The sequence below is a fragment of the Mirounga leonina genome, unplaced genomic scaffold (assembly GCF_011800145.1).
Source record: "Mirounga leonina isolate KUSES-001 unplaced genomic scaffold, KU_Mleo_1.0 Mir_53, whole genome shotgun sequence".
In the NCBI taxonomy this organism is placed as follows: domain Eukaryota; kingdom Metazoa; phylum Chordata; class Mammalia; order Carnivora; family Phocidae; genus Mirounga; species Mirounga leonina.
Genome location: NW_023270807.1, coordinates 6300345 through 6327229, shown reverse-complemented (window position 1 = coordinate 6327229; position 26885 = coordinate 6300345). Strand labels below are relative to the sequence as shown.

Sequence of the window (26885 nt, the reverse complement as noted above, 5' to 3'; positions counted from 1 at the left end):
GCATCTGACCCTTGATTTTAGCTCAGAGTCATGAGATCAAGCCCACATAGGGCTCTGTGCTGAAGCGGAGCCGGCTTAATATTCTCTTCTTCTGTCCCTTTCCCCTACTTGCGCTCTCTCTAAAAAAAAAAAAAAAAAAAAAAAAAAATTCAAATTAAGTATTGTAAAGAGAGTTGAATACAAGCCTATTTATAAAGGTGTTAGCAGAATTCAGGGAAATGCAGAGGTTGTAACAACAGCAGGGTAGGAAGCATTGCTGCCCCTAGACCTGAGGGGGCAAGAAGAGTGAGCAGTTACCTGAACCTGAAGACAGAAAGGGCTGTGCAGAAAGACTCAGGCCATCTGATAGGAGCTATGACCTTCAGTCAAGCAGTGCATCCAGCTCATGGCACCTCAGCCCCTCTCCCCTCCTGCGCCTCCAGTCACTTGCCCATGCTCACCGTTGGCTGAGCCCAGACAGAAGGCAAGGGGTAAGGAAGCCCACTGTTCCACCAGCCAGCCTCCCAGGGCAAGTAGCAGAAGAGTAGAAGGTGGTGGAGGGGGGACTTAGGGGAGAAAAATAGATAGGTGCAGGGCTCAGCCCACAGGCATCCTGTGGTCCACTGCCAAGTTTCTTTCTACTTAGGTCCCATTGCCCTTCTGGCTGGCCCTATTAAAAAAGGATCTGAGTTTTTTGCACTGAAAAAAAGGATCTGAGTTTTAAGTGTGTTCTAGAGGGAGTAAGTGGCATGCAGAGCCAGCTCATACTGGCTCGTGAGAGCTGACCATGTGCATCTCTTCCCAGCTCCGAATTCAGGAACATCATGTTGGCAGCTTGAAATCAGCCATGATGGGAGTAGGTACACCCCACATTGTTTCCACAGGAGCACGGCGGCGAACACTCTGGTCTTGCTCCCAGCACTTCAGCCCATGCCCTGCTAGAGAGTTCTTGAATGGGAATCAGATTTCTGTCCACTGTGCACACACACACACACACGACATACACCCCACACGCATACACGGATTCCCGAGGATTCTAACCAATCTTTCTGAGTGGTCTTCAAACCCCCTCAAGATCTTTAAGGGAGGGAGAAGGACCTCCACACACACATTGCATCCAGTGAAGAGGATAAGGCAGACTTAACGCAAACTGCCAGCTTTCTTTAAGGAAATTCTCTTCAAAAAATTCTTTTGGCCCTTGTCTTGATATGGGGTATTTTGGTTGTCTTGCAAGCTCTTGCCATCATACTTTGAAAATGTGCCAGCCTGACTGTGTGGTCCGTCTCAGAACTCACTTCTGACTCTAATGTGTAAAAAATTTTTTGGAAATGAACAGATTGGTTTACAAATTGGCTAGTACCAGATAAGTTTTCTCAAAGTGGCAGGAGACAGTTTTATTAAGGATCCTTAACTCAATTCCTAAAAGTCCTAAAATGTCTCTTATAAGCCAGTCAAAAGAATTGACTAAATCGCACCAACCATCATCATTAGAGGTTTTTATAGGAGGAAGGCCCATGCTCACTCTCAAGGCATGAGAAAAACCGCCGTCCCACAAGGTCACATGTGCCCTGAGAACATTCCAGACTGGCTTGTTCCAGTGTGACAAAGATGAAACTGGGCTTTAGGGATGCCAAGGTTCTTGCTAACTTCTGTCTGAAAAGCCACTCGGACTGAGGCCTGTGGTCACCACTGGTCAGGGAGGCTGCAGTGACAAACAGTAGACTTACCAAGGGACTCGGGTTTGGAGAGAAGCCCCGTGTTTGGAAATGTGAGCTCACGTCTGAGGAGCGGGGGAGCCTAAGTGGGCCAGAAAGCAGGCAGGAGCAGCATCTGGACCCTCTGAAGGAGAGTCGCCATGCCAGGCTCTGAGTGGTTGCAACCAGAGACCACTGACAGCAAACCAACGATGGATCTGGGGCTCCAGCAGAAAGGACTGTGGAGACAGAGAGAGGAGTTCCTATTTGAACAGAGGTGACCATGGAAGGGACCCTGTGCCAAGCTGAAGCAAGTAATGGCACTGGAAATGTCTTTCCTGTATCTGCAGTGTGCTCCCGGGAGTGCCTGCAAGTCCACACGGACCCTGGTGCACGCTGAGCCTCTGCACAGTTCGCCTCCTCCACAAGGAACATGGAGGGAGAGAAGAAGCAAATGCAGAAGGAGAGGGCCGCCCTCCCAGCACTGTGATCTTGGGCAGAGAAGCCCAGAGTAGAACAGGGGAGGTTACTCGGGCAGCAGGGGATGGCAGACAGCCTTCTACAGGGTGTGTCTAGGTCTCCGTTTTGCTCTAAAAAGGCTTCCCTGACCGTTCTGGTTGTACTAAAGCATGGCCGCTCCCTGGGGGGATGGCGGCTGAGTGACTGGATTTGTGGCTGTGGGTGTGAGTGTGCCCAAGAGATTATCGGTCCCAGCCATGTGTCCACAGGGTATTCATCACACCCTAAGCCTGAGCATGCCACAGGCAGCTAAGGCGTTACAGAATCAACACCAAGATGGATGGAGGCTCTGAGTGCCTGTCAGCATGTGATCACTCCAGCTGACAATAAATCTGAGCCATTAAACAGGAAATGGTCTGATTGGAAAGCCAGAATCTTTGCCTCTGAGCTGCTGACCATTGTAGTAATTGAGCTGGTGACACCATCAGTCTCTGTAAGAATAGACACGTTGACCTCTCAAACAGGTGGGGCTGAGTAATCTATGGCTCTATGAGATAGTTTAGCCCCAAAAGGCCCAGAGTGGGTGTTCAGTAAATGTATCATTATTGGATAGCTGAGGAGACCGGCCAGAATGCCTCCCTGGGCCCTGAGGTCTTGTCGGCCATGGTAGAGCCACATAACTCATGGCTTCCTCCCACACAGGGCACTGGACCAGCAACTGCCATGTTGGGCCCTATAGCCTTTGCTCTACGGAAGCCTCCAGAAGCCCACAGGGGCCCTTTTGGCTCTGGCGCCTGGTTGGAAATTTCAATATTGCCTTCCTCAGGACTCCTAGCACACAGTCTAGGAGAAGAGCAGGCTGGCTCTGGGTATTCCGGCCACTGAACTTGGGAAAGGCTCAGACTCCAGTAAGAACAACTCCTCACACCCAGCAGGGGAGCTGCAAATACCAAGTGGGATCAGGCTGCAGGCCATGGTGTTGGTTAGTAAGGGGCAGTCTTCCACAGGCCAGCACTCGAGGAGAGGCTGAGGCTTTCTGTCAGCCCCAGCCCCAGATCTGAAAGGCATTCATGGAAAAAGGGCATTGCCTTCAAATACCAAGGACAAGTCGATACCAACGTCAGTAATCTGCCCCATGGCTTCCTTCATTATCAGAATCACTTCCAGAGGAAAAAGTACTAGCTTTGAAGTGAGACAGAGCTGGGTCCTGACCCCAGCTCTGCTTACTAACAGTGTGATCCTGGGCAGATTATTTCCCCTATCAGAGCTCAGTTTCCCCATCTGTAGTGGGCGTCGTGAAGATTATATGAGATAAGACGCAGGAAGTATCTGACCCATGGAGAAGCCCAGTGGTGGATATCATGGTTCACATTTTGTCCACCCTCTACAAGGGTCAAGGGCAGGCAGCTCCAGCCCTACAAAGAGTGTGTCTTTCTTGCTGGAAACCCCTGGGCCCCTCTTCCCCACTGGGGCTCCCAAAAGTCTAGAAAGTGGACGGGGGCAAAGGAACATGCTAGCCCCATATACTGTCCCATCTAAACCTCTGCAGATTCTGCATTCCTTGTAACGCTTGCGTGGAGCACTTGCATTGAACCTGGGCTCAAAGCCTTGAGCAGTGTTTCTTAACGAGGACTGAGCATCTGAGTCTCCAAGGGCCCGGCTGTCTCAGTGCTTTTACCAGCCTCTCATGTGCACACCCAATAGAGAGCCACTGAACCAAAGAAATGATATTCTGCACATTTCAGACACTGAAATAACTGTAGGAGAGTTTGGCGGGGGGGGCGCATGCACATGCACGCATGTGCCATATGTTTAGAGGAGGGTATGGGGAAGCAGGAAGAGGAGTTATAATGATCTTTTCAGTGTCCCCAAACCCCGCCAGGTAGGAGGGGGTGCACGGGAAGCCAGCCTTCCCAGCAGGGGCCTCTCTCGTCCTGGTGCTGCTGGTTCCCGAATACCCGACACACCAGACGTAGGGTCAGCCTGGGACTGGGGGTGCCTGTTGGAAGTTTCATATACTATTTGACCACTCAGGGCTCCCTCCTTGTGTGACATTCGGATCTGTGGCTGCTGGAATGAAACCCTTCTTTCTTGCTTTTGTATTGCTTTGGAGCCGGCTGCCCAAGCAGAGTCACAATGTCACCTCATAGGCCACTCAGGGCTACGACCCCCTGTGCTCCTGTCCCAGCCAGAATCCTTTGATTGAAAGGACAGCCCCCTGTGCCTCCTGTCAGGTGACTGGAGGCTCTGTCCCTGGCCATGGTCCCAGTGGGCACGGAGACCTACAAAGCCCGAATGCCCTTCAGTTACTCCCTCTTCCTCTGTTCTTGCTCAGCCCCTTTTGTTCACTTCCCTTTCAGTTCCCAGCCCCTCTTTCTCTTCAGAGAAGACTGATAAACCCGACCTCAGGAAGCATCAGAAGCAGCCAGGGGCTGTCTCCTGCTGGGGTTACAATGCATTTCACTAAGCAGACATCACCTTTGGCAATAACCCATTGGTTGCCATGACAACGTGGACAGCTTGTGTCTTGGGGATATGTTGTGCCCTCATTCTGGCTGCCCAAGGTCCCTCGCCCCAGCTTTCTTTCCCACATCCTTTCAATAGGCTTACAGCATCCCGGCGCCAACTCACAAGGACCATTCTTTAGTTCGGAGCAGCTTTGTCTTGATCAGCAAAAAACTGCTTGGCTTAGCAATCAAAGGAATAGATCGAGCCATTTCTGTCCTCAAAATGCTCTAGCCTCCGTCTCTCTCAAAGCTAAGATCCTTACCAGGGCCTACAAGGTCCTATGTGATCTGGCCTCAGCTCCCACCTCTCTCCCCTACCAACTTTGCCAGACACATTGGCCTTCTCGCAGTTTCTCAGAGCACCAAGCAGACGTACCTCAGGCCCTTTGCACCCGCTGCTATACTCTCTGTCCTGATTTCTGCATGCTTGTTCCGTCCCTTCACTCAGGTCTTTGCCCCCTCCTCAGAGACGCCTCCCCTACCATTCTACCTAACATCGCAGCCCTCCACCCTTTATCCAGCTTTCTCTCCTCCTGGTGCCCTTCGGCCCCTGGCATTATGTCAACCCAATTTTTTGTGGGTTCAATGTCCACCTTCCCCAGCAGACTGCCCCTGTAATAGGGGCAGCCCATTTGTTACATGAGAGAATGAATGACCAGCCATGAATTTGAAGCTGGCTTTTCTATTTGGCAGCTTTATGACATGGTGTAAGCCACCTGGTCACCCAAGCCTTGGTCTCCTTGTCTGAAAAACAGGTGATAATATCTGCTAGCTAGAATGACAGGAATAAATGAGGCAGCACAGAGGATAGAACCAAGAGCATGCCCCACAAACGGGAGCTGACATCATCTCTTATTCCGGTCAGCTGCATTCAGAGTAATGCTGTCCCTGCCTCAGGCTCCTGGACACCCACACACCTCCAAGGCACCTGCCACTGTGATCTGCCAGGGGAACGTGCAAGATGCCCGAGGAAAAGACAGCCAGCGATGGGGCGTGGCGAGAGCCCTCTCTTGCAGATGGGCTCCGCACTCATGCTGGGTCAGCCACAGCCGTTAGTTAGGTCATCTCGGCCTCCGTGCATGAGGCCCTTAGAGATAGCCTCTGCCAGGCTGGGTGAGACGCCCCCGTGCGGATCCAGCGGCCCTGCCTTCACCCGCCTCCCGTGACCTCTCATACAGAGTGCGGCTGGGGGCTGCACTACGGAGCAGGGTCTTCGTTGAATTTCTCAGGGGTTCCCTGGGCGTGGAGCCAAAAAGTGTTAAAAGAAGGAAGGAGATTCACAGCTTTTCTTTTTCCACAAGCTGGTAGATAGATTTGCTCATTTCTGAAACTGTTAAGAGACAGCGAAACATTCTGTCCATTTCAAGTCCTACCATTGTCAGTTTGATGTGAAGATCCTGTCTTCGGTTTATCGCATCTGACCTTTTTCAGAGAGGGCAAGGGCTGTGCAAGCGAATAGCAATGAGTGCCCCCTGCACGTGGAGTCTGAAGGAAGCACAGGGGAGATACAACGAGCAGCAGGACCAGTCCCTGCCCTCCAGGGGCTTCTGGTGCCTGTGCCTGGGGGAGCGTGGGCAACGTGGACAGGCAGCCAACTCATCAGGTCCAAAAATCACACTAGCCCAGGTGACATGTTATCCTCAGTTGGAGAGTCGAATGGTATCTGCATGTCCCGTGTTTAGATGGAGTAAGACACTTGTCCAGTCATTTTTCCAAGAGACAGTTGTCACTTGGCACATGGAGAGAGAGTATCAGAGCCTGGAAGATAAAGGACAGACTTCTCATATTTATCAATGAGCTAGATAATGGTACAAAAGACAGTTAACATGGACAGAATAAAGGTACGGCAGAATAAGGACCTCTCAGAAGGCTTAACCCCCAATAGATGGGAAGGGTGGCATTTAGGATCAAAAGGACAATCACACTGGAATAGGATGTGTTTTGACAACCACTCATAAAAATATGAAAGTGTTTAAACTAACCACAAGCTTAATAGAGGCCAGTGACAAACTGACAGGCCATGACAATTATAAAGCTTTGAAAAACAAAAACAGCATTGGGCTGAGGGTGCCTGGTCTACACACTGAGTTCTTTGAAACCAGAAAAAATTTAGTTCAAATCCCAGCTGTGCTCATTAGCTGTGTGACTTTGAGTTATTCATAGCCCTTTCAAAGCCTCAGAATCTAACTGAAATGAGATGGTAAGACCCTCCCTGCTGGGTTATTTTGAGAATTAGCAATAAGGTGAGTGGGAAGTTGTTAGAAAGCAACCATGTCACTGAGCCCTTCAGGAAGGAGTTGGGCAGAATCAGCCTGAGAATAAAGCTCCAGATACATGGTTAGTACATTATTTTGTTGTCGTCATTGTGGAAATCTCTAAAGAACCATCAAAGGAAGGAAGACATGCTATGCTGCCCTGAAGAACCAAAGTAGAGGTGGAAAGAAGTGAGTGGGATGGGTCTCAGCTCAAAGGAAGAGGAAACAGACCTACCCACCATGAAATGGGCTACCGTGCCAAGGAGTGAGCTCCCCACCCCGGAAGTATTTGGGCAGAAAGTAGATGACCATCTGTCAGAAATGTTAATAGAAGGAATTTCTGGATCCAAGGCCCGTGCAACCAAACACAGCTGGATTTCGATCCAGGTTCCTGAAGTTAGCCGGGTGGTCCTGGGCAAGTTAACCTCTTTGACCCTCGGTTAACCTCTGCAAAATGAGAACAATAATGCTTCAAATGAGTACTAGAAGGATGAAGTCCGATCATGTCCAGAAAGCACCTGGCCCAAAGTAGATTCTCCCCTACTTGGAGTAAAAAAGCAGAGCTGTGTGACTTCCGAGATACCCTCTGTGGGGCTAGGAAATGCAGAGCAACCACAGGGACTCCTAGGGGGATAAATAGACCCCACCCAGCAGGCTAGGATGGGCCAGGCCCCGGACAGGCAACCAACCAGAGCGGACAACTATGTAACCAGTAGCAGGGGTCGGCCTGCCTGGGAGCACAGCCCTCACCAGGACCGTGGCACGGTCCTGTCGCCCTGTCTCATGGGCAGGGTGTCTGAGCGTGTTCTCAGCTCTGGCTGCGTATTAGCATTGCTTGGGTTCATCACGCTTGGCAACCTCTGCTTTGGAGGGAAGTCAAAAACTGGAGACATGATTGGAGGCCAGAGACCCTCGGCACCTCAAATGGTGCAAAGACAGATGTGACGGATGTGAGACGGGTTAGTGATGTCTTCCTATCTGTGAGGGGCTCTGGAGCAGAGGATGGGAAAATGCTATTTTGCATCTTCCCTGGGGATTCAAGAGGAAATAAGTGAACTCAACAGTAAAAGGATTAGTAGCAATGTAAGGACGAATTCTCTTCCAGTGACAGATGGACTGTGGCAGGGACAGCCGAAATAATCATGAAAGCCTCTCCTTGGAGGCTTTCCCCCAAGCAGAGATTGCCATCCCAGAGGAGGGGGCTGAAGCAGACTCCCACCCAAAGGCCCCAGAAGGTCCTCACAGGTCCTTTACCCTGTCCTCTGCCCTAAATCCCATACTTCTCCTTTTACCATTCTTCCTTGTTGGAGTAACCCATCTCTTATCCACAGGCATCTCAGAAAACACAGCCATGCCTTCGATGCCAGACTTGCTGGAAGAGAAGCTTCGATCCCAACTGGAGGAAGAAAAGAGAAGGTACCCTTTTTTTTTTTAACCTCACACACCCTGACCCCATCCACTGAGGGCCCTCGGGGATGACCGGGAGCTGCCCAGGCCAGGCGGAGTGGCCACTCCCCAGCCCAGGTCTGGAGCTCCTCTGGGAAGTGGGTCCAGTGGTTGGGTCCTCAAATAGCTGGAGGGCGTGCTGCCTTTGAGCAGACAGATGTGGAATGCAGGGACCATAAGCAGCGTGGGGCTGGAATCCAGAGCAGAAGGCCTCGCCAGGCCCTGGAGCCCATAGAGAGGTTTGCTTGTTGGCACCCTCCCCCGCCCAAGGTCCCCGGCTGTGGCTCAGGAGCAACTAGGCTTATCTACTGCTGCCATCTAGGGGAGTCCAGGAGTATGACCACGGAGGTCTCCCGCCTGCCTGCAGATCTGCCCCCACTTCCCTCCTGAGTCTCCTCACCTGCAGGGCGTCCTGAGAACCTCACAGCCTCTTGCAGCCAGTCAGGGCCCCCAGATGACGTCACGAACAGAGCGAGGAACCTCCAGCATCAGCAGACATGTGGCTGTAACTGATACTCAGCATGGTCGCAGAATCTCACTTAACACAGCAGTATGGCTTCGTCCTTCATTCCTTGGTCGATGCATTCCACCGATGTTTGCTATGCCCTGCAGGCCATGGAGAGGCTCTGGGGAGAGCAAACAAGTCACCTTCCTGGCCCTCAGGATGCTGATGGTGTCAGTGTTACATGTGCCATCCCTGGGCTGGCGAGGTGTGCCCGCCCTCGCCGCTCACACACCCCTGCTGCCCCGAGACTGGAGCAGAATAAGGCCCCACGCAGCAGGTCCCCAGATTCCTCCCCATAGCTGCACTGGGGCCTGTCCCGCCCGCATCCTCCTCCCAGAAAGCCTTGCGCTGCCCTCCCAGACATGCTGCTGTTGCTCTCCACCCCCTGAGTTGCCCTGGAGTTATCCTCTTCCTCCCTCACTCTGTTTATTTTTCCCAATTTCTTTGCAACCCATTTTTGTGTGTCTTTACTCCACCCTGTGTTGTCCCTTTGGTCCACATTCCCAACCCCAGCGTCCCTTCAGGAGCCACGCGGTGTCTGCAGTTCGGCTGCCTAACTGGTTCCTGTTGGACAACTTCTGCCCCGTGGCCACATGCCCCAAACCTGAGTGCGCAGTAACAGATGCGGTGCAACTTTTGTCCTCGGTATGAAGTGAACCAATGGAATAGAGAGGTGGCTGTGGTTTCTAGAGCCGGATGGCCAGCGCTCACATACTGGCCCCTCGGTTTATTAGCCCACAGAGCAAGTTATATAACCCCTCCATGCCTCAGGTTCCACATCTGTAAAGTGGAGCGCCTCCTTCATAGGACTGTGTACAGGACTGAATCCGTGGATATGCCGAGTGCCTAGGGCAATGCCTGCCCTGTATAAATGCTCAGTAACACTAACCATCCTTCTGGAAGAAGGGGGTATTCATCTCATACATGGAGCCCATGGGCCTGCTGGGCAAAAACACGTGGTTCTGCTTCCCTGTAAGGGGCTCAAGCCCAGGCCCTGGCCTCCGGCCTCTGTGGGCTCCCCTGGGGTCCCAGTCCCTCGTTCCAGTGAAGCACTGCCAGACTTCTGAGACACGGGCCCTGCAGTGACACTCCACTCCCACCCTTTCCCCCTGCCAGTGACTTTCACGACTCTTCCCTAATTTCACTGTAGGTATAAGATAATGTTCACCCGCCTGAAGGCCCTGAAGGTGGAGATCGAGCACTTGCAGCTGCTCATGGACAAGGCCAAGGTGAAGCTGCAGAAAGAGTTTGAAGCCTGGTGGACAGAGGAAGCCGCCAGCCTGCAGGTATTAGCCGCTGTCCCCTTCACTGCCCCAGAGCCCACCCTCCTCCTGGGACCTGGAGCGGGGCTGTCAGAGGCAGAAGAGTGGGGGCTTCAACCCACAGGCCCACATGCTCGCAGCCTTAGCTAGTGAGGCAAGTGCTCATCCTAGTAACGAGGATGCCACCGGCCGGGGGCTCGCTGTCTCCGTGCTCTGAGGCCTGACACAGAAAGGTGGGGGATGGAAGGTGTGCCCAGACCAGTGGATTTGCCACTGATGCTTTGTGTAATGTTCTCCTGTGATACCATATTGACAATATTGACTGTTTTTTACTACAGTCATATATGTGTGTGTGTATACTTCATGTATGTATATGTAAGTATATACTTCTATAATTTATATATAAGTTACAGAAATTTTGGAAAATAGAGAAAAACACAAAGAAGTAGAAATTACCATAATCCCACCTTTAAGGATAACCAATATTATCATGTTGGATTATATTATTTTATCTTTTTTTCTGATGCATATATTTCTGTATGTTTTTATAAAAACAGTCATATTGGTCTTCAAGTATCACAAATGGCTTTTGCTCGTGGTGCTCACTGCATCACATGGCTACTCTTCCATGATACTTTTCTACATCATTCTAATGGCCGTCACTGTTCCATCCTATGAATTTATTTTTGTCTGCTTAATCTTCTATTGTTTAATGTTTGTTTCTAGTTTTGCACTGGAAACATATTTGTAGATAAATGTTTACACATTTGCTAGACAGGTTCCTGGAAGTTCTCTACAATACTATGAAGGCTAAAATGACATATTAAGAAGTGTAATACAAACCCCCAGTTCCAATTGTCCTCCCGTAACTCATCAGCTGTGGTATAATGGAAGTGACGAGATACATATTATCACATCACTGGTGTGGCTGGCAGAACCCTCAAAGATTAACAGCTGATCCTTTTATTTTAAGGACAAGGAAGCTGAGAGCCCAAGAAGTTATTTGGCCAATGACACACAGCCAAGCAGTGACCATATGTTACCAAATAGCCATGTTATTAGACACTAGAGAAGAATAGTTGGATAAAATTTAATACACGAGATGACAAAGAAAACCAATAAGATGGAAATAAAGTTATCAAAATATTAAAGCAAAGTTATGGTATAATAAGATGTAAACCACTTTACAAATGTATTAATAAGATCTAGGGGGTGGGCCTAACATCTAACATAATTTCGAAGTAATGGTGAACACAGTATTTCAAGATTTCTGCAACAGTGTCATATGATATGAAAATATCTGTGATTTCCCACTGATGACAAGTCACTGATGCGACATATACTACTACGGTTTGTTGTCCACATTGTACTGTTGAAAGAAATGCTAAATTTCAGGGAGAAGTTAGGAAAATTAAAACTGTCATTGATTCCCACCCATATTGCCAGCACCCCCACATTCTGTCTGTTCTCCCATTAAGAACCCTTCGGGGAGAGGCCATCAGCCACTGCTGGTGCCCAAAGGACTTCAGCCACTGAACAGTAGATGATGAGGGTCATCCTGTGTGACGCAGGAAGAGTCAAGGCAAGGCGGACGGATTCAGGCGGTGTATTGCTCATAGAGACAGTGAAAACTGGTGTGGCCAAAGATGTCAGCTCTGCCCCACAGGAAGTCCCTAAAACAAATCGGGCCCGGTGGCTGCAGGAGGGATGATGGGGCACCCTGTTGCTGAGGAGTGAAGTCTATGCTGCCGCTAGGCAGTTTTATAGCCTGCAAATGTACCCTGAGGGGAGTGAGGCAGAAAGCCTTAAACCTCATCAGAACATGGGAGGTGCTGAGAAACTGTCCCATGACCGCCTCCCGGGGAGATAGGAAGGCAAGTGGGGAACAGTCTTGGAGCAGCTACTCACGTTCTGGGAGAATCACAGGGCATTCTGCCAAGACTCAGAGAAGCTGCTGCTGAGGCCTTGCCCACAAGCCCTGTGTGGAGCCATGTAAGGCTGCTGGGGCACCGTGGTGGAGCTGTTCCTCGACATGAAGTGCTCAATGGATTTCTCCTGCCTCTGGTAGCATCTCTTTGGGGGACAAGGGGAGGCAAAAGTGAAAGGACTTCTGGAGAATTGTCAATCGCATTTTAAACCCTTTTTCCTATCTACAAGTAAGCAACACATGCTCAATTTGGAAGACTTAGCACAGAAAAGGACAAAGAATACACCAACCATTATCCATAATCCTGCCACCCAGAGATAATATTTTGGTGCCTATCATGACAGTCATCGCAATGTCTAGATCAATTTTTTTTCTCCCACGCATGTTGTACCTAACAACTTTTAGAGCTAACATTTTTGCCTTAAAAAAATACATCAAGGACATTTTCCCATGCCAGTAGCTTCAAGGTAATACTGTGAAATTCCTTCTTGGCCCAACAGGTAAACTCGCCAGCAATGAATTCACTCACTCACATGAAGCCCTTTCCCCAGACGCCTGAGTCCCAGCAGGAGAGGCCTCAGCTTGTCTCTAACAAAAGGTAAGGGGAGAACTCTTCCAACAGAGGGAGGGTGCAGAAAAGTTTCCCTACCTCTCCTCCACCTGTTCTTGCTGCTCTAAATGTGTCTGTATAGGCCGCCTGATCCGGGGAAATGAATCACGTGTACTGTTATATTGGCTGTAGATACTCAAGCCAGTGGCTTTCGGGTGGGTTTGAGCAAGGGTTGTTGAGCACACCTTCTCGGTCCTTCTCCCTGGCTCTGACAGCCAGTGGATTTGCTGCCATGGCAACAAGAGACAAGTGGTTTAACTGTACAAAGCCCCGGTAGGAAGAAGGGGTTGGCAGTAGGTGGAAGGGAGAGTAGCATGGGGGACACAAGGGGAATGGGAAAGAAGGGGGATGTTGGTGGTAGGTCAGAGGGTAGCAGACCTGCCAGGATATGGAGGAGCTCTGGTAAAAGACTCTGTCCTAGCACAGATTCAGGACAGATGTGGGCAGCCTTCCATGAGGACGGCCTCCACCTGAGGACAGCCCAGAGCCAGTTTCCTTGAATGCTGGCATGATCCAGAAGGGACGCCACTCCCCCCTACCCCACACCACCTTCTGAAGGCAGGTTCCTTCTCATGCCATCCATGTTATTATCTTTCCAACCACACAACTCAGGTGGTAAGGCCTAGGATGCATGCCTTGGCCACCCTCCATCCCCCAGACAGATCCCCTACTGTCAGGACAGAGGCCAGGGTGGCATGAGTGGGGCATTGGCCTCTGCCACCAAGGAGCAATCCTTTGACTGGGTTTGAATAGGAGCTGAGCTCTCAAGTTGGGAAATGTGAAATAGAACTTGGGGCGCCTGGGTGGCTCAGTTTTTAAGCGTCTGTCTTTGGCTCAGGTCATAATCCCAGGGTCCTGGAATCAAGCCCCACATCGGGCTCCCTGCTCAGTGGGGAGCCTGCTTCTCCCTCTGCCTCTGCCTCACTCCCCTGCTCGTTCTCTCTCCCTCTCGTTTTCACTCTCGCTCTTAAAAATAAATAAATAAATAAATAAATAAATAAATAAATAAATAAATAAATAAAGGTAGTAGTGGGAGGTGGGGGTTGTACCGGATAGTACCTTTAACGTGATGAGAATGTCACATGACCCCTATGGTCTTCTTTTTTTTCTTTTAAGATTTTATTATTTATTTGAGAGAAAGAATGAGCGGAGAGAGGGACAGAGGGAGAGGGAGAAGCAGTCTCTGAGCAGGGAGCCCGACATTGGTCTCAATCCCAGGACCCTGGGATCATGACCTGAGCCAAAGGCAGATGCTTAACGACTGAGCCATCCAGGTTCCCAACCTCTATGGTCTTCTTCTCAAAATCCTATAACCCCAGTCCAATCATGAGGAAAAAACCTGGGGACATTCTACAAAATACCTAGCCAATCCTCCTCAAAACTGTCAAGGTCATCAAAAACAAGGAAGGTGTAAGAAACTGTCACAGACAGGAGGTGCCTACGGAGACAGGACAACAAAAGGTAATGTGCGAGCCTCAAAGGGGTCCTAGGTCAGAGCAACACATTAGGGAAAAACTAAGAAACTTCAACTAAAGCATGGACTTTAATTAATAATCATGTATCAGCATTGTTTCATTAGTTGGGACAAATGTACCATACCAAGGTAAGAAAGTATAATAAGGGAAACTGGGTATGAGGGACATGGTAACCCTTTGTACTATCTTGGCAACTTTTCTGTAAACCTAAAACTCTTCTTTTGTTGTTGTGTTTAAGTATGGTTGATACATACTGTTACATTAGTTCAGGTTTACAACGCAGTAATTCCACAAGTCTATACGTTATGCTATCATCTGAAACTATTCTTTAAAAAAAAAAAAGGCCAGCCAGTGAGCCCTCCACCACCTGATTGACATTTTCCCTGGACTTCCGCATACCCCCCCAAGCTGACCCTAGGTGCCAGTACTTCCGCTTACTTTCCAGTTTTAGGAAACACCTCCTATCTGAGCCCCTAAGTCCAGGGTCAACAATTAGCAAAGTGTGTTCTGTTTGGTTAGCCTGGTGTTTTAAAAGGCAGTGTAGATCCGGAAATGAAAAAATTGATAAGTTGGACTTTATTAAAACTTAAAACACTGCTCTGCAAAAGACACTGATAAGAAAAGGAAAAGATGAACCACAGACTAGGAGAAAATATTTTCAAAACATGTATCTGATAAAGGACTTGGATCCAAAATACACAAAAACTTAAAATTCGACAAATAAGGAAAACAAACCAATTTAAAAATGGGCAAAGGATCTGAACAGCCACCTCACCCAAGAAGTTTTACAGATGTATGTGTATGACAAAATGCTCAAAGTCATATATCATTAGGGAATTGCAAACTAAAGCAACAATGAAATACTGCTACACACCTATTGGAATGGCTAAAATCCAAAAACAATGACATCCGCAAATGCTGGTGAGGATGTAGAGGTACAGGAACTCTCCATCTTTGCTGGTGGGAATGCAAAATGGCATGGTCCCTTGGGAAAACAGTTCGGTGGTTTCTTACTAAACTAAACATATTCTTACCATACGATTCAGCAGTCATGCTCCTTAGTATTTACCCAAGTGAGTTGAAAACTTAGATCCATACAAGAACCTATGCCTGGGTGTTTACAGCAGCTTTGTTCATAACTGCCCTAAACTGGAAGCAACCAAGATGCCCTTCAAACGATGAATGGACAAATGAACTGTGGTATATCCAGATTATGGACTATTATGCAGCGCTAAAAAGAAATGAGCTATTGAGCCATGAAAAGACATGGAGGAAGCTTAAATTCATACAACTGAGTGTAAGAAGCCAAACTGAAAAGGCTACATACTGTGTGATTCCGACATGACATTCTGGAAAGGGCAAACAAAACTATGGAGGCAGTAGAAAGACTAGTGATTGCCAGGGCAAGAGGGGAGGGGTGGAAAGGATGAATGGGGGAACACCGGGGATTTTTAAGGTAGTGAAACTATTCTGTATGCTATGTAGTGGTGGGCATATGATATTATGCATTTGTTAAAATCCACAGAACTGTACAACAGAAAGAGTGAACCCCCAGGTAAACTATGGACTTCAGTTAATAATAATGTATCTATATTGGTTCATCAGTTGTAACAAATGTACAGCGCTAACGCAAGATGTTAATAATAGGGGAATCCACAAGGCGGGAGAGGGGAGATAAGGGAACTCTTCTGTACCATCTGCTCAGTTCTCTGTAAATCTAAAACTTCTCAAAAAAATTAGTTCATCAATTTAAATTCTTTAAAATGGTAGTGTAAGTAGACTTGCTCTACAGCAATGCAGATAGTCTAGCCTTATCGTCCTACACCGGTCCTCTGTGCATCCCTCAGGTACCTGCCGACCTCTGGGACACTTGAGTTTGCAACCCCTATATAGCGGCCTCCTTCCCCTGAAACTCCTGGACTGCACAGAACATGTTTGAAACATGTTTGGCCCAGCCAAAAGGACAGGGCTTTCCCTGGTCATTGCTCTGGCTCGGTCCCAAGCTTCTCATGTGTCCCACACATTAATAAGGTCTCCTCCCAATGATGAGGCTCAGAACCCCTGGTTATTTCCCCAGCCTCTTTTCTAGATCTCTTGCATAGCTTCTTACTGGTAGAAATATCCTGCCCAGCAAATAGGTAGCTCCATCTCTAAGTTTTCTTTTGTTTCAAAGACAATGCATTGTGTGCATGTGTGTGTGTGTGTGTGTGTGTGTAAAGGCCCAGTATGCACACTCCAGGGCTATAAGGTAGAAATAGACTACGCCTGCCAAGTAAAGTTCAGAATCCTGAATTTCAAAAGTGTGTATCAGATCACCCATGGGAGCTTTTCTCAAAATCTTGCTCCCAGAGCACTACCCCAGGCCCCTTCAATGACTGCTGGCAGGAGGCTCTTTGGAGAGATGGCCCAGATAGGCCTTGGAGTGCTGTTCATCTCCTGTGGCAACCGGTGCTCTGGAGGGACTTCTAACCCTCGGCAGAGATAACCAAGCATCCTGAATGGTATTTGCTAAGACACCTCAACTGTGAGTGTTTGGCACCCCTAAATTCCCTCCATGCAGCAGTTTGGATTCCCAAAATTATAGTCAGAAGGTTTCCAATAGGTGAGAGGAAAAGTTCCCTGCTGGAGACTGGAAAGGGAGAGGCGTAGGGCTCTACCTCTGACCGAGAAATCACCTGCCACGTGCTTTATAATGCTGGCAGAAAAGAGCTTACAGGACTCTAGCAGGGACGAGGTGGGAAAGGCACACTGTCCCACGTCATCATGGCTTCTCAGACATTCTCTGCCAATATCCAGCAGTGGAGTATGAGTTGTTGGTGTCTTTAAATTCCCCAAGGAGACAGCTTTAGCTTTCTTCTCTTACTTCTTTTTACTTCTTCTCTTTCTTTCTTCTCTTTTCTTCTCCTGGGCCTTGTAGGCCAAGCACTGAGCAAATGTGCAGCATACAATCATTGTCCCTGCTTTACAGATGAGAACACTCGGACTCTGAGAGGTCAATTAACTTGCTCAGGGTCTCCCAGCTAATCAGTGGTAAGGCAGGCTTGGAACCTGTCAGTGCCCAGCTACTCTGCTCACTCCTCACATCAGTGACTGCCCTTGAGGAGCACATGTATATTCTCTTGCTTAGTAGGAGGTGGTCATTTTCCAGCCCATATTCTGTGCTATTTTATACAACTTTGCTTTCTTTATATTCTACCAAATGCCAGGTCCTCCTGCTTGGGACCTCCCCTCTTTCAATGTGTCCACAGCCTGATTTTTCCAAGGGGCCAGGATTCTCAAAAAGCAAATCTACACTTGCCTACAAAGCCAACATCTGACTGGAAAACCAGAACTCCCTGCTATTTGCCCCCACCACTTCTGCTGAGAAGCCCTGAATTCCATCCCCTCATTTAACTAACTGAGGCCCAGAAAGGAAAAGGGATGTTTTTATCGCTGTAGTTGATAATCCTGAACTTCAGGCTCCAGGCTGAGTGGTGGTGCTTTCTTTCTTCCTACTTCCCTCCCCCCTGCCCTCTCCCTCCTTCCTCTCCTCTCTTGCTTCACTCCTGCACTCCATTCTTCCCCATCCCTTTCTCCCACTCTCTTGCTCTGCTCATCTTTATCCCCACCCTCCATTCCCTTTCTCCTTCTTTTTTATTTGTCTCCCTCCCTAGGCATCATGCCCCTCTCCCATGCTCTCCATCAGCCAAGCCTGCCTCTCCATATTGCTTGTCCATTTGTCCCCTCTGCCACCAGACTTTACCTGTCAGCTTTCGCGAAAGGGTGCCCAGCATGGAAAAGGCTAAGAACCAGCCACTGCACGGGGCCTCTTAGAATCTTCTTGGGGAACCACTATAAGAATCATGCTCCCCTCCCAGCACCCACTGGTGTGAGAAGTGGCACCATGGCATTCCTGAACATTCCTTAGGTATTTCAATTGAAAGAGACCCTTAACCCTGAAGCTCTGAGCAGTGGATTTCAGAGGTGTGCATCACATCACCATGGGTTACCTGCAAGGAGTCCCCTCAGTTTAGACTTTCACAAAGGATGTCTGAAACAAATCCTCATTTTAGTTCTTTCAAGCAGCAGACTCTTGGGCAAGGCAGCTCCCTCCTTGTGGATTTCCTCATCTCATCTTCGAGATACATCTAGGTCCCTCTGACACTATCATTCCACAAGCAGATAAATGTGCCAGTGCCATGGAAGGAACTGCAGGGGTGAGAAAGCCAGAGTCCACTGGCTTTTTCCCCCGAGCTCCAGAGTGGCTGCTCTGGATGGACTCACTGCAGGCCTGGGGCTAGTCCTCTGCTCCTCAGGTTCTGGAAGAAACCTGATCGAATCACTTCCTCAGGGATGGCCTGCGGGCTGATCACACTAAATTCACAACACTCTGATTGGCAACCCAGGAGGCCTTTTATTAATACTACTCATTAACCCTTATTAAGAAAAAGATAGTTCTGATGGCTGGTGTGTTCTTTCTCCAGAAGGCACGTCAACATGAGAAATGAATGCAATGTGCAAGGCTGATTGGTCAGGAAAGCAGACAAAAGTAATTTGTGTTGTGATCCTAACAGTTCAGAAACTGAGCTGTGGCATCCACGGGCACTCTAGCAGCTTTGAAACTGGGGGAATCATCTTCCTCAGGAGCCCCAAGCTTTCACATTGTGCCATCCTCCTGCACGGTTGCAGCAATATGCTGGATACCCCCATCTTTCCACGGTGCTGATCACGACACCTTTCTGCCCTGTCCATGTCCATCTCTGCCCCTCTGCCACCCACTGCCAACCCTCAACTGTTTGTACCTGTGGATGCTCCCTGGAATCTTAGTCAAGGAGCCACTGGGAATCCACTGGAAATCCACTGAGTTAATGAGCCATTCGAGTGCCAGTGACCTGATCTTGCAAGACTTGCTACAGTTTCAAAACTGACTTGAACCTGGTGTAATCAAAGCTCCTACAGAATGGAAGGCCCTTTCTCCTTCCCTTCTGGAGGCCTGCACCAGGAACCATTCAGAAGGAGCCCTGATCATTGACCACCGTTCTCCAAAGAAAAGCATGCAGAGCCTGCCACCTTGTGGCTGCCTCTGGTTCTACAGCATCCCTAACCAGACAGCACAGATGCTCCCCCCGCCACCCACCCACCAACTAGCCAGTGCAGTCTCTGGGATGCAGGGAAATAGGCATGAGGATGGGGGGATTCCCAGGCTCTGATTTCCTTACCTGTTTGTTTGACCCACAGTCTCAAACCTGTGGAGGCAGGCCCAGGGAAAGAGGCCCTGCAGCTGGCTGAGATGGGAGAGGGCAGAAGGCTGGAACGGGGGAAGGGGCTGTATTCATGGGTAGGGCAGCAGGTTGTTGGGCCTATGGAGTGCCTCAGATGGATGGTGCAGGCTAGGCAAAGCCGGCGCCCCTGCCTAACCCTAGCCCACCTCTCAGCCTGAGTGTCCCCATCTGTAAAGGAAGGTTCCGACCAGGTGACCTTTTAGGTCTCTTCCAGCCTGATATGGTGCCTAGGCAGGACCATTCCAAAGCAAGGGAGAGAACCCCAGCCTGTCACTGGCATCCTGGGACAGTGTTGGCCTCTTCATCTCCCAAGGGGCACTGTTGGGTTCTGCTGTTTGCAACCAGGAATCCAAGGCAAGGCGCACACATCAGGCAGCCTAGTTAAATGGGCAAAAATGCACCTGCCTGAGCTGTTGGGTCTGACTTGTCACTTGGGATCAGGGGCTGGTCAGTCGGTGTGGCCAGAAGTGAGCCATGCATCTCCAGCCGAGTCTGGTTGATAAAGTATCATGGCTGAGAGGGCACCTGGGTGGCTCAGTTGGTTAAGCGACTGCCTTCAGCTCAGGTCATGATCCCGGAGTCCTGGGATCGAGTCCCACATCGGGCTCCCAGCTCAGCAGGGAGCCTGCTTCTCCCTCTGACCCTCTCCGCTCTCATGCTGTTTCTCTCTCTCTCTCTCTCTCAAGTAAATAAATAAATAAAATCTTTAAAGTATCATGGCTGAGAGCACGGATTCTGACCCCTCACAGAGTCATGGATCAGATTCAGATTCTGCCCTTAGCCAGCTGGTAATGTTTAGAATTTCTTTAACCTCCCTAAGACTCCATTGTCTCACCTGTGTAATGAGGATAATGAGGCTATTGACAGGAGGAAATGGCATGATGTTTGCAGAGCACTTTCTAGGACCTGGTGAGTAGACAGTGTCTATAAATGTCAGCTATTCTGCTGCGAGCGTGCACTGTTCTTCCAAGTTAAAGGAAGAATGACCCCAAAGGCAATTGAGAGATCATCCCGGCTGCCTCCTCCATTTCAAAAGTGGGGGGGCATTGTCTTGCTTTCAACAGATCAAACAGCCTCTACCCAAAGCTGTGGGGCAGGGCCTCCCTGCAAAACCATGAGGGCACAACCCCTGCCCTGCAGAGCCCAGCAGGCCCTTTACTCAGTGGATCCAGAAGATGGGACCATCACCCCAGTGAGTCCAGAGGGCAAGAACATTGGACCAGAGAGGATTATTTTCAAGCCTTAAGATCTCATGGAGTTTGAACTGCTAGGTTTCGGACCTGCTTGGGACTCATCACCCCTTCCTTCTTTCCTCTTTTTCCCTTGTGGAATGGGAATGTCTAACCTACACTGTCCACCATGGTATTTTGGAAGCACATAACTTGTCTGGTTTCCCAGGCTCACAGCTGGTGAGGAATTCCATCTCAGGGTGATTCGACTTCTAGTCTCACCTATATCTGATTTAGACAGGACTTTGGACTTTAGAGTTGATGCTGGGACAAGTTAAGGCTTTGGGGGCTGGTGAGATGGAAGGAATGTATTTTGCACGTGAGAAGGACATGAATTTGACGATGGTGTGGGAGGGGGCAGGGTAGAATGTGATGGACTTAATGTGTCCTCTAAAAATTCATTTGTTGAAACCTAATGCCAGATGTGATGGCATTTGGAGGTAGGTCTTTAAGTCACGAGGGTGGAGCCCTCATGAAGGGGATTAGCGCCTTCGTAAGAAGAGGCAGAGAGCTAGCTCACCTTCTTTTCAGCCTGTGAGAACACAGGAAGAATTTGGCAGTCAGCTGGAAGAGGACTGGTGTGAGAACATGACCACGCTATACCCTGGTCTCCAACTCCCAGCCTCTAGAACTGTGAGAAACAAATTCCTGTTGTGAGCCACCGGTCTAGGGCGTTCTGTGATAGCAGCCTGAGCTGACCACGACACCATCCATGACACAGGATTCCTGGCTCCTCTCGTAGTCAGCTCAGGCTGCCATAACAAAATACCATAGACGAGCTGGCTTAAACACTAGGAGTTTATTTCTCACAGTTCTGGAGGCTGGAATTCCCAGTCGAGGTCCAACAAAATCAGTCGCTGGCAAGGACCCTCTTCTCGGCTTGCAGATGACAGTTTCTCCCTGTGTCCTCACATGGTGGCGAGCTCTGATCTCTCTTCCTCTTCTTGTAAGGACACCAATCCCCTCATGGGGGCCCCACCCCGATGACCTCATCAAAACCTGATTACCTCCCAACGGCTTCCCCTCCAAATACATCACACTGTGGGGCAGGGCTTCCACATATGAATTTGGGGGGACACACACATTCAATCTGTACAGCTCCTAAATATAAACCTAAATTTCTTTTCTGTAAATCTCCTCCCACTCCTTTTCCTTTTTTCTTTGTTCTTTTGCAGCGAAGTGAACGCCAGGAAAATCTTGCCCTCGCCTTACCCCACCCCACAGAGCCGGGAGCACGACAGCACCAGAGCCCCCCTGGAAGGCAGGTCTGTCTTCTCCTCCCTCTGATGCCTGTGGCAGCCCCTGCCATGGTGGAATAGGTCAAAATTGCCAGTTCCCTTGTCCCACATCCTGCGAGCCCCTTGTCTGGTAGCTGCACAGAGCTCAGGGCTAGCCTCCACCCCCCGCCCCGGTACCCCAGGAATACCCTGGAGTCTCTCACAGATGCTGAGTCCCAAAGCTGGGAGGTTTTCTCCCAGGGCCCCATGCAGGCAGACTTGCTTCAAGTCTCCTTGTAAATAGATGTACCCAGGGCCATTAAAGGAAAGAAGAGCTGGCCCATGGGCCGTTCCAACATGGCCCACTAGTCCCACTACAGGGTCCCAAGGCAGAGAAGGATAGAGAGTTAACAAGCCTAGCCTCAGGCCCTGGGCACCATTCACTGCAGACTGAACAAAGCTGACAAGGCCTCTCCCCAGCAGTGCTCTTTATGCCCCCGACTAGAACTCTTGAGCACCCTTCTTCACCTACACACCTCCCAAGCTGTCCGAAGGTGAGGTCCAGCCATTCCCCTCCCAGAGCCCAGACAGAAGGAACAGCTCCGTGCTGCCCCATGGGAGCACTTCTCCTCGATTGCAGCTGGATGCCAACACAAACCATTACTTGTGATCATGAGCAGCCCTTTATTATGTCCTGTCCTCACTGCCTTCTGAGACAGTGGACACTGTCACCTTCTGTGTGGAGTGACAGGATGAGGGGGGCGCTTGGCAAGCCAGGAGGGCACTGCTTTGAATTTTCTTTAGGGGTGATTTATTGGATGGAAAAAGAGGAGGGAGAAAGGCACGTGTGCATTCTTCCTTTTTTAAGGGGATTTCTTGGAAATTCCACACTTCTTACAAATCTCATTGGCTGGAACCTGGTCACCTGATTGCACGTAGCTGCAAAGGAGGCTTGGAAATGTAGTATTTTTTTTTTTCCAGCCTTGGTAACATATTCAGCTAAATATCATGTTTTTATAAAGAGAGGAGAGAACAGTTATCTGCCCCAGGAGCAACTAAGCCATGGTAGGGTATGGGGCGCACAGGGGAGATGTCCTTCAGGATATGCCATCTAAGTTGGGTGCTGAAGGAGACAGTCAGGCCCAGCCTTGGTGGGGGCAGGTTTGGGAGGGATGGGAAAGGTGCTGAGACAAGGCATAATCAACTATGCAAAGGTCTTGGAGAAGAGCAGTCCAGGAAAAGGAGACAGCTAAAGCAAAGGTCCTGAGGCCAGAAGGAACTCATGTCATTGAGTAACAGAATAACAGAAAGAAGGGCAGGGTGGCTGGAGCATGGCACACCAGGGGCCAGATCACACAAGACGAGAGTTTGAGTTTCATTCCAAGAGTGATGCGAGAAGCCACTAATGGGCTTAAGGTTTAGGGTTAGGGTTAGGGGTTAAGGTAGGGTTAGGGTTAGGGTTAAGAGAGGACATGACACGTTTGCAGGTGAAAGGATTTCTGTGGCTTCTGCCCAGATACGGTGCAGGGGTGAGGAGGCAGACTGTGGTCCCACAGCCTCCTGGGTGAGATCCGTTCTCTGAACACAGAAAGCACTTTGGAAAGGTAAGCATGGAGTCCAAATGTAAGGTGCAGTGATGTGTGACTTGTGGTTGTCCTCAGCATCCCTGAGAGGCCAGCATCATCTGTCCCTCTCACCGGGGACAGCCAGACGGACTCGGACATACTGGCATTCATTAAGGCCAGACAGAGCATTCTGCAGAAGAAATGTAAGTGCACCTTCCTCCAGGGCTCTGCTCACCAACCCTTGGGTGAGGGAGGGGAAAGCCCAGAGTGAGCTGAGAAGGAAGTCGGAAGCGTCCTGAATATTCCTGAAACCACAGGACTGACCCTGTGGTCACCTCACACATGCCTAGCATCTGCTTCCTCCAGGAAAAAGCTCCAAGAGGCAGCATCACAAACACCAAGACAGGCTCATAGGGGTGCGGGCCCAGGTGTTCCTGCCCTGCTTGGCAAAGCTTCCTTCCCTCTTCCAGATCTTCGGCTCCTTGTGTTCTCTGTCCCCAAAGCCAGCTCACCTCTGTTCAGCCTTTTCCATACAGGAAGGGGCTGAGTGATGATTTGGTGGCGTGAGTCCCTGGCTAGAATTATCATTCTCCTGTTGGAGCCTGGTTCTTACCAATGAGTTGTAGACATAATCACCATCTACAGGCTCAGGCCTGAGGACACCATTAACAGTTGAAGAAGAAATACTTGTGGTGTGTCAGACAACAAGAAGAGAACGAAAAGGCCCTTCCTGGCCTTTGTCACCCACTTCCCCCCATCTTCCGCTTGGCAGCTGCTGCCTGGCTGTGGACAGGCCTTCTCTTCTCCTGCCTCCCTCTCCCCAGAGACCCCCAGGGATGAGACCCAGGACCCCTGAGCCCATCCGTACTTTTAACCTCATTCCAGTAAGCCAAAGGCTAGCAGAGGACCAGGCATTGCTTCCCCGTGATGGATAAAATGGCAGACTTGGATCCTATCAGGAGTGACACCTGCCCCGAGAGGCCCACATTCATTTTCATGGCCAGCTCTCTGCAGTTCAGACACTAGGAGGTTCGCACATGGGTGGAGCGTCGCAGGCAAAGGCCGGCCTTGGCACGTCATGCGCACCGACAGCGGGCAGGCGCGCTTGCCGAGATGCCAGCCAGCCCACTGTTCGCTCTCGGGGAGCAGCACCACTGCGAGGTCTCTCTGAGACCTGAGATAGGCTCTGCCACCAGCCTGAGGTGACACATAGCTCGCCTTCTCTCCTCCATTTCCTTGTTGAAAAAAGAGAGGACACCAACAAATAGGGAAGATCACTTGAGGTGCTGAGCTAGAGAGCAGGAGCCAGCTCAACAGGCCTTGTGGGCGAGGGTAAGGGGCTTGGCTTCTAGCCAAGAAGTGAAGGCTCCCTGAAGAATTTAAGCCATGGCGTGATGTGGTCTGACTGGGGCTTTGGCAAGCTTACTCCGGCCCCTGTACACAGCCGAGGCTGCAGGGGCCCAGGAATAGCAGTTATGCGGCTCCTGGGGAGGTCCAGGCAAGGGGTGAGGGTAGCCTGGCCCCAGCAGCAGGTTGGACGTGAGTCGTGACGGAGAGGAGAGCCAGGAGGGCTGGTGGGCACCCGCTCTAGCAGCTAACCGGGTGGGGATGCCATCGGCAGAAAGGCAGGGAGGCGTGGACCCCAGACGGAAGTTACTGGGGGAATTCAGAGTTCCAGTTGGCCCATCTGAAGTTTCAGAAGCCCCCTGAGACCCCAGAGGAGATAAGCAGGCCCTTGAACACGAGTCTGGGTGGACTATAGCACCATGCCCTGAGTGAAATCCCTGTCGAAGAGAGCAAATAGGGTTATTCTAATCGCTGACACAGACCGCTGGGGCACTCTGACGTTTGGAGGTGAGCGGGAAGATCCAACCAAAGCTACAGAGAAGGTTCGGCCAGGGCGAGAGAAGGGCCAGCAGGGGAGTGAGCGTGGCCTCAGGGAGGCCTGCAGGAGAACGTGGTCCAGCGGAGACGGGCCACTAGAGCCCAGGGCTGCTGGAGGCTGAGGAAGCACGAACGGGACGCTGCCCACTGGCCACTCACCCGTCACGGTGGGCTGGACAAGTGCCCTGTAGGCGGGGGGCGGGGGGGGTGGCGGGAGGACGAAAGGCCCATTGCAGTGGTTGAAGAAAGAAAAGGAGAGCAGAGATGGGGAGTGGGGCCAGCTGTCCCAGGGGCTGAGCTGGGAGGAGGCTGAGGCTAAGGAGAAGCAGGGGTTACACAGACGTGTTCTCACAGACTTAAGTGGAGTGAGCGGTTGGCATTTGGAGCTGGGAGACTCCCCTCCCCTGGAACAAATGCACAGAAATCAAACATCATTCATCCCCTCAAGAAGTCCACATAAGCAACATTTTTAAGTTATGTTTACTGAGCTTTTGCCCGCATAATAGACACTATTTCCAACCCTCTCAGAGAAGAAGAGGCATAAACCCAAGGTCTATGTCAGGATGGTGTCTTCCTGCTAACCCAGTGCCCAGATGGTACAGAAAGCTGTGCTGAAAGGCGGGCGCTCTTAGTGTACAGAGCCTAGAGTCTGATCCCCCTTTTGACAGGTGGGGAAACTGAGGCACGCAACAGTTGAATGGCAGAGCCAGGATAACCCAGCTTTTCTGCACTCTTTCTGCGTGGCCACACTGTCTTGAAAAGCCGCTCTGTGGTCGATCGGGTGTTTGTCTCTTGGCCTCCACCCTCCCTGCAGCTGGAGAACTTTGTTCTCCAAACAAATAGCAGCCTGGAAGTAATTCATCAAAACAAAAGTTCAAGGGTTCAATTTTTATTCTTAAGGGGGAAAAAAAAGTAATCTTGGGTTCTTAGTGACCATGAGGCTGCAAAGGAAGCTGAAGAAGGGTGACAGGGGGTCCTGTTCCTCCAGGTCAGGGCCGAAGGGCCAGCAGGTGCAGCCTCTCCGACGGGCGGCAGATGGCCAGGCCCCACCACGCAGCACTTTCTACGCAGCCCCCTTATCAGGCCTCCGCATCAGGCAAACATGCAGGCCGGGCCCCAGGCACCTTCCCCAGCCAAAGCAAACACTTCTCTCCCCTGCCCTGGGCTCCCTCCGCTCTTAATTTAGTGGCGCTGTCTGTCCGGGCTTCTTCAGGAGGGCTCATTATGGGGAATTTGTGACTATCAGCCTGGGAGCAGGAACCCAGAGAGGGTGATTGAACAGACGCCTCGCCCGCCAGCTCTTGCAGTTCACCAAGGGCCAGGATGAACCTAGTTGATTTAGGATCATGGAAAAGCTGTGGAACGTTTAAATCCCTGCCAGGGGCACGTGTGGACAGGTATATATCCCCCGTACAGGGTGTTTGTCATCCATGGTGTCAAATCTGCTGGTTCTAACTGCCGAGGATGGCTTTAAAATCTGAGAAAATGAGGTTAACCCCTTTCTAGAGTGCTTTAAAAAAAAAAAAAATCTTCCTAATCCCTGAGTTTGGAACTTTTTGCCTGCGGACAGGAACCTCGGTGTGACCCCCATGACCACCACGCCCTCTTCT

At 50.3% G+C, this 26885-nt stretch overlaps 1 protein-coding gene across 2 annotated transcripts in view; it reads left to right on the top strand.

Moving 5' to 3' along the window:
* The window catches only part of KIF6 (kinesin family member 6), a 440006-nt gene that overhangs the window by 407920 nt on the left and 5201 nt on the right, over positions 1-26885 (top strand). Inside the window, exons 17-21 of one of the 2 annotated variants that reach the window (XM_034991249.1) lie at positions 8226-8310; positions 9996-10131; positions 12535-12632; positions 21785-21874; positions 23488-23594. In XM_034991249.1, coding sequence (XP_034847140.1) covers positions 8226-8310; positions 9996-10131; positions 12535-12632; positions 21785-21874; positions 23488-23594 — 516 coding nt within the window. Of the gene's footprint in view, positions 1-8225; positions 8311-9995; positions 10132-12534; positions 12633-21784; positions 21875-23487; positions 24130-26885 lie in introns of those variants that run through there. The other variant, XM_034991248.1, reaches the window with a different exon arrangement.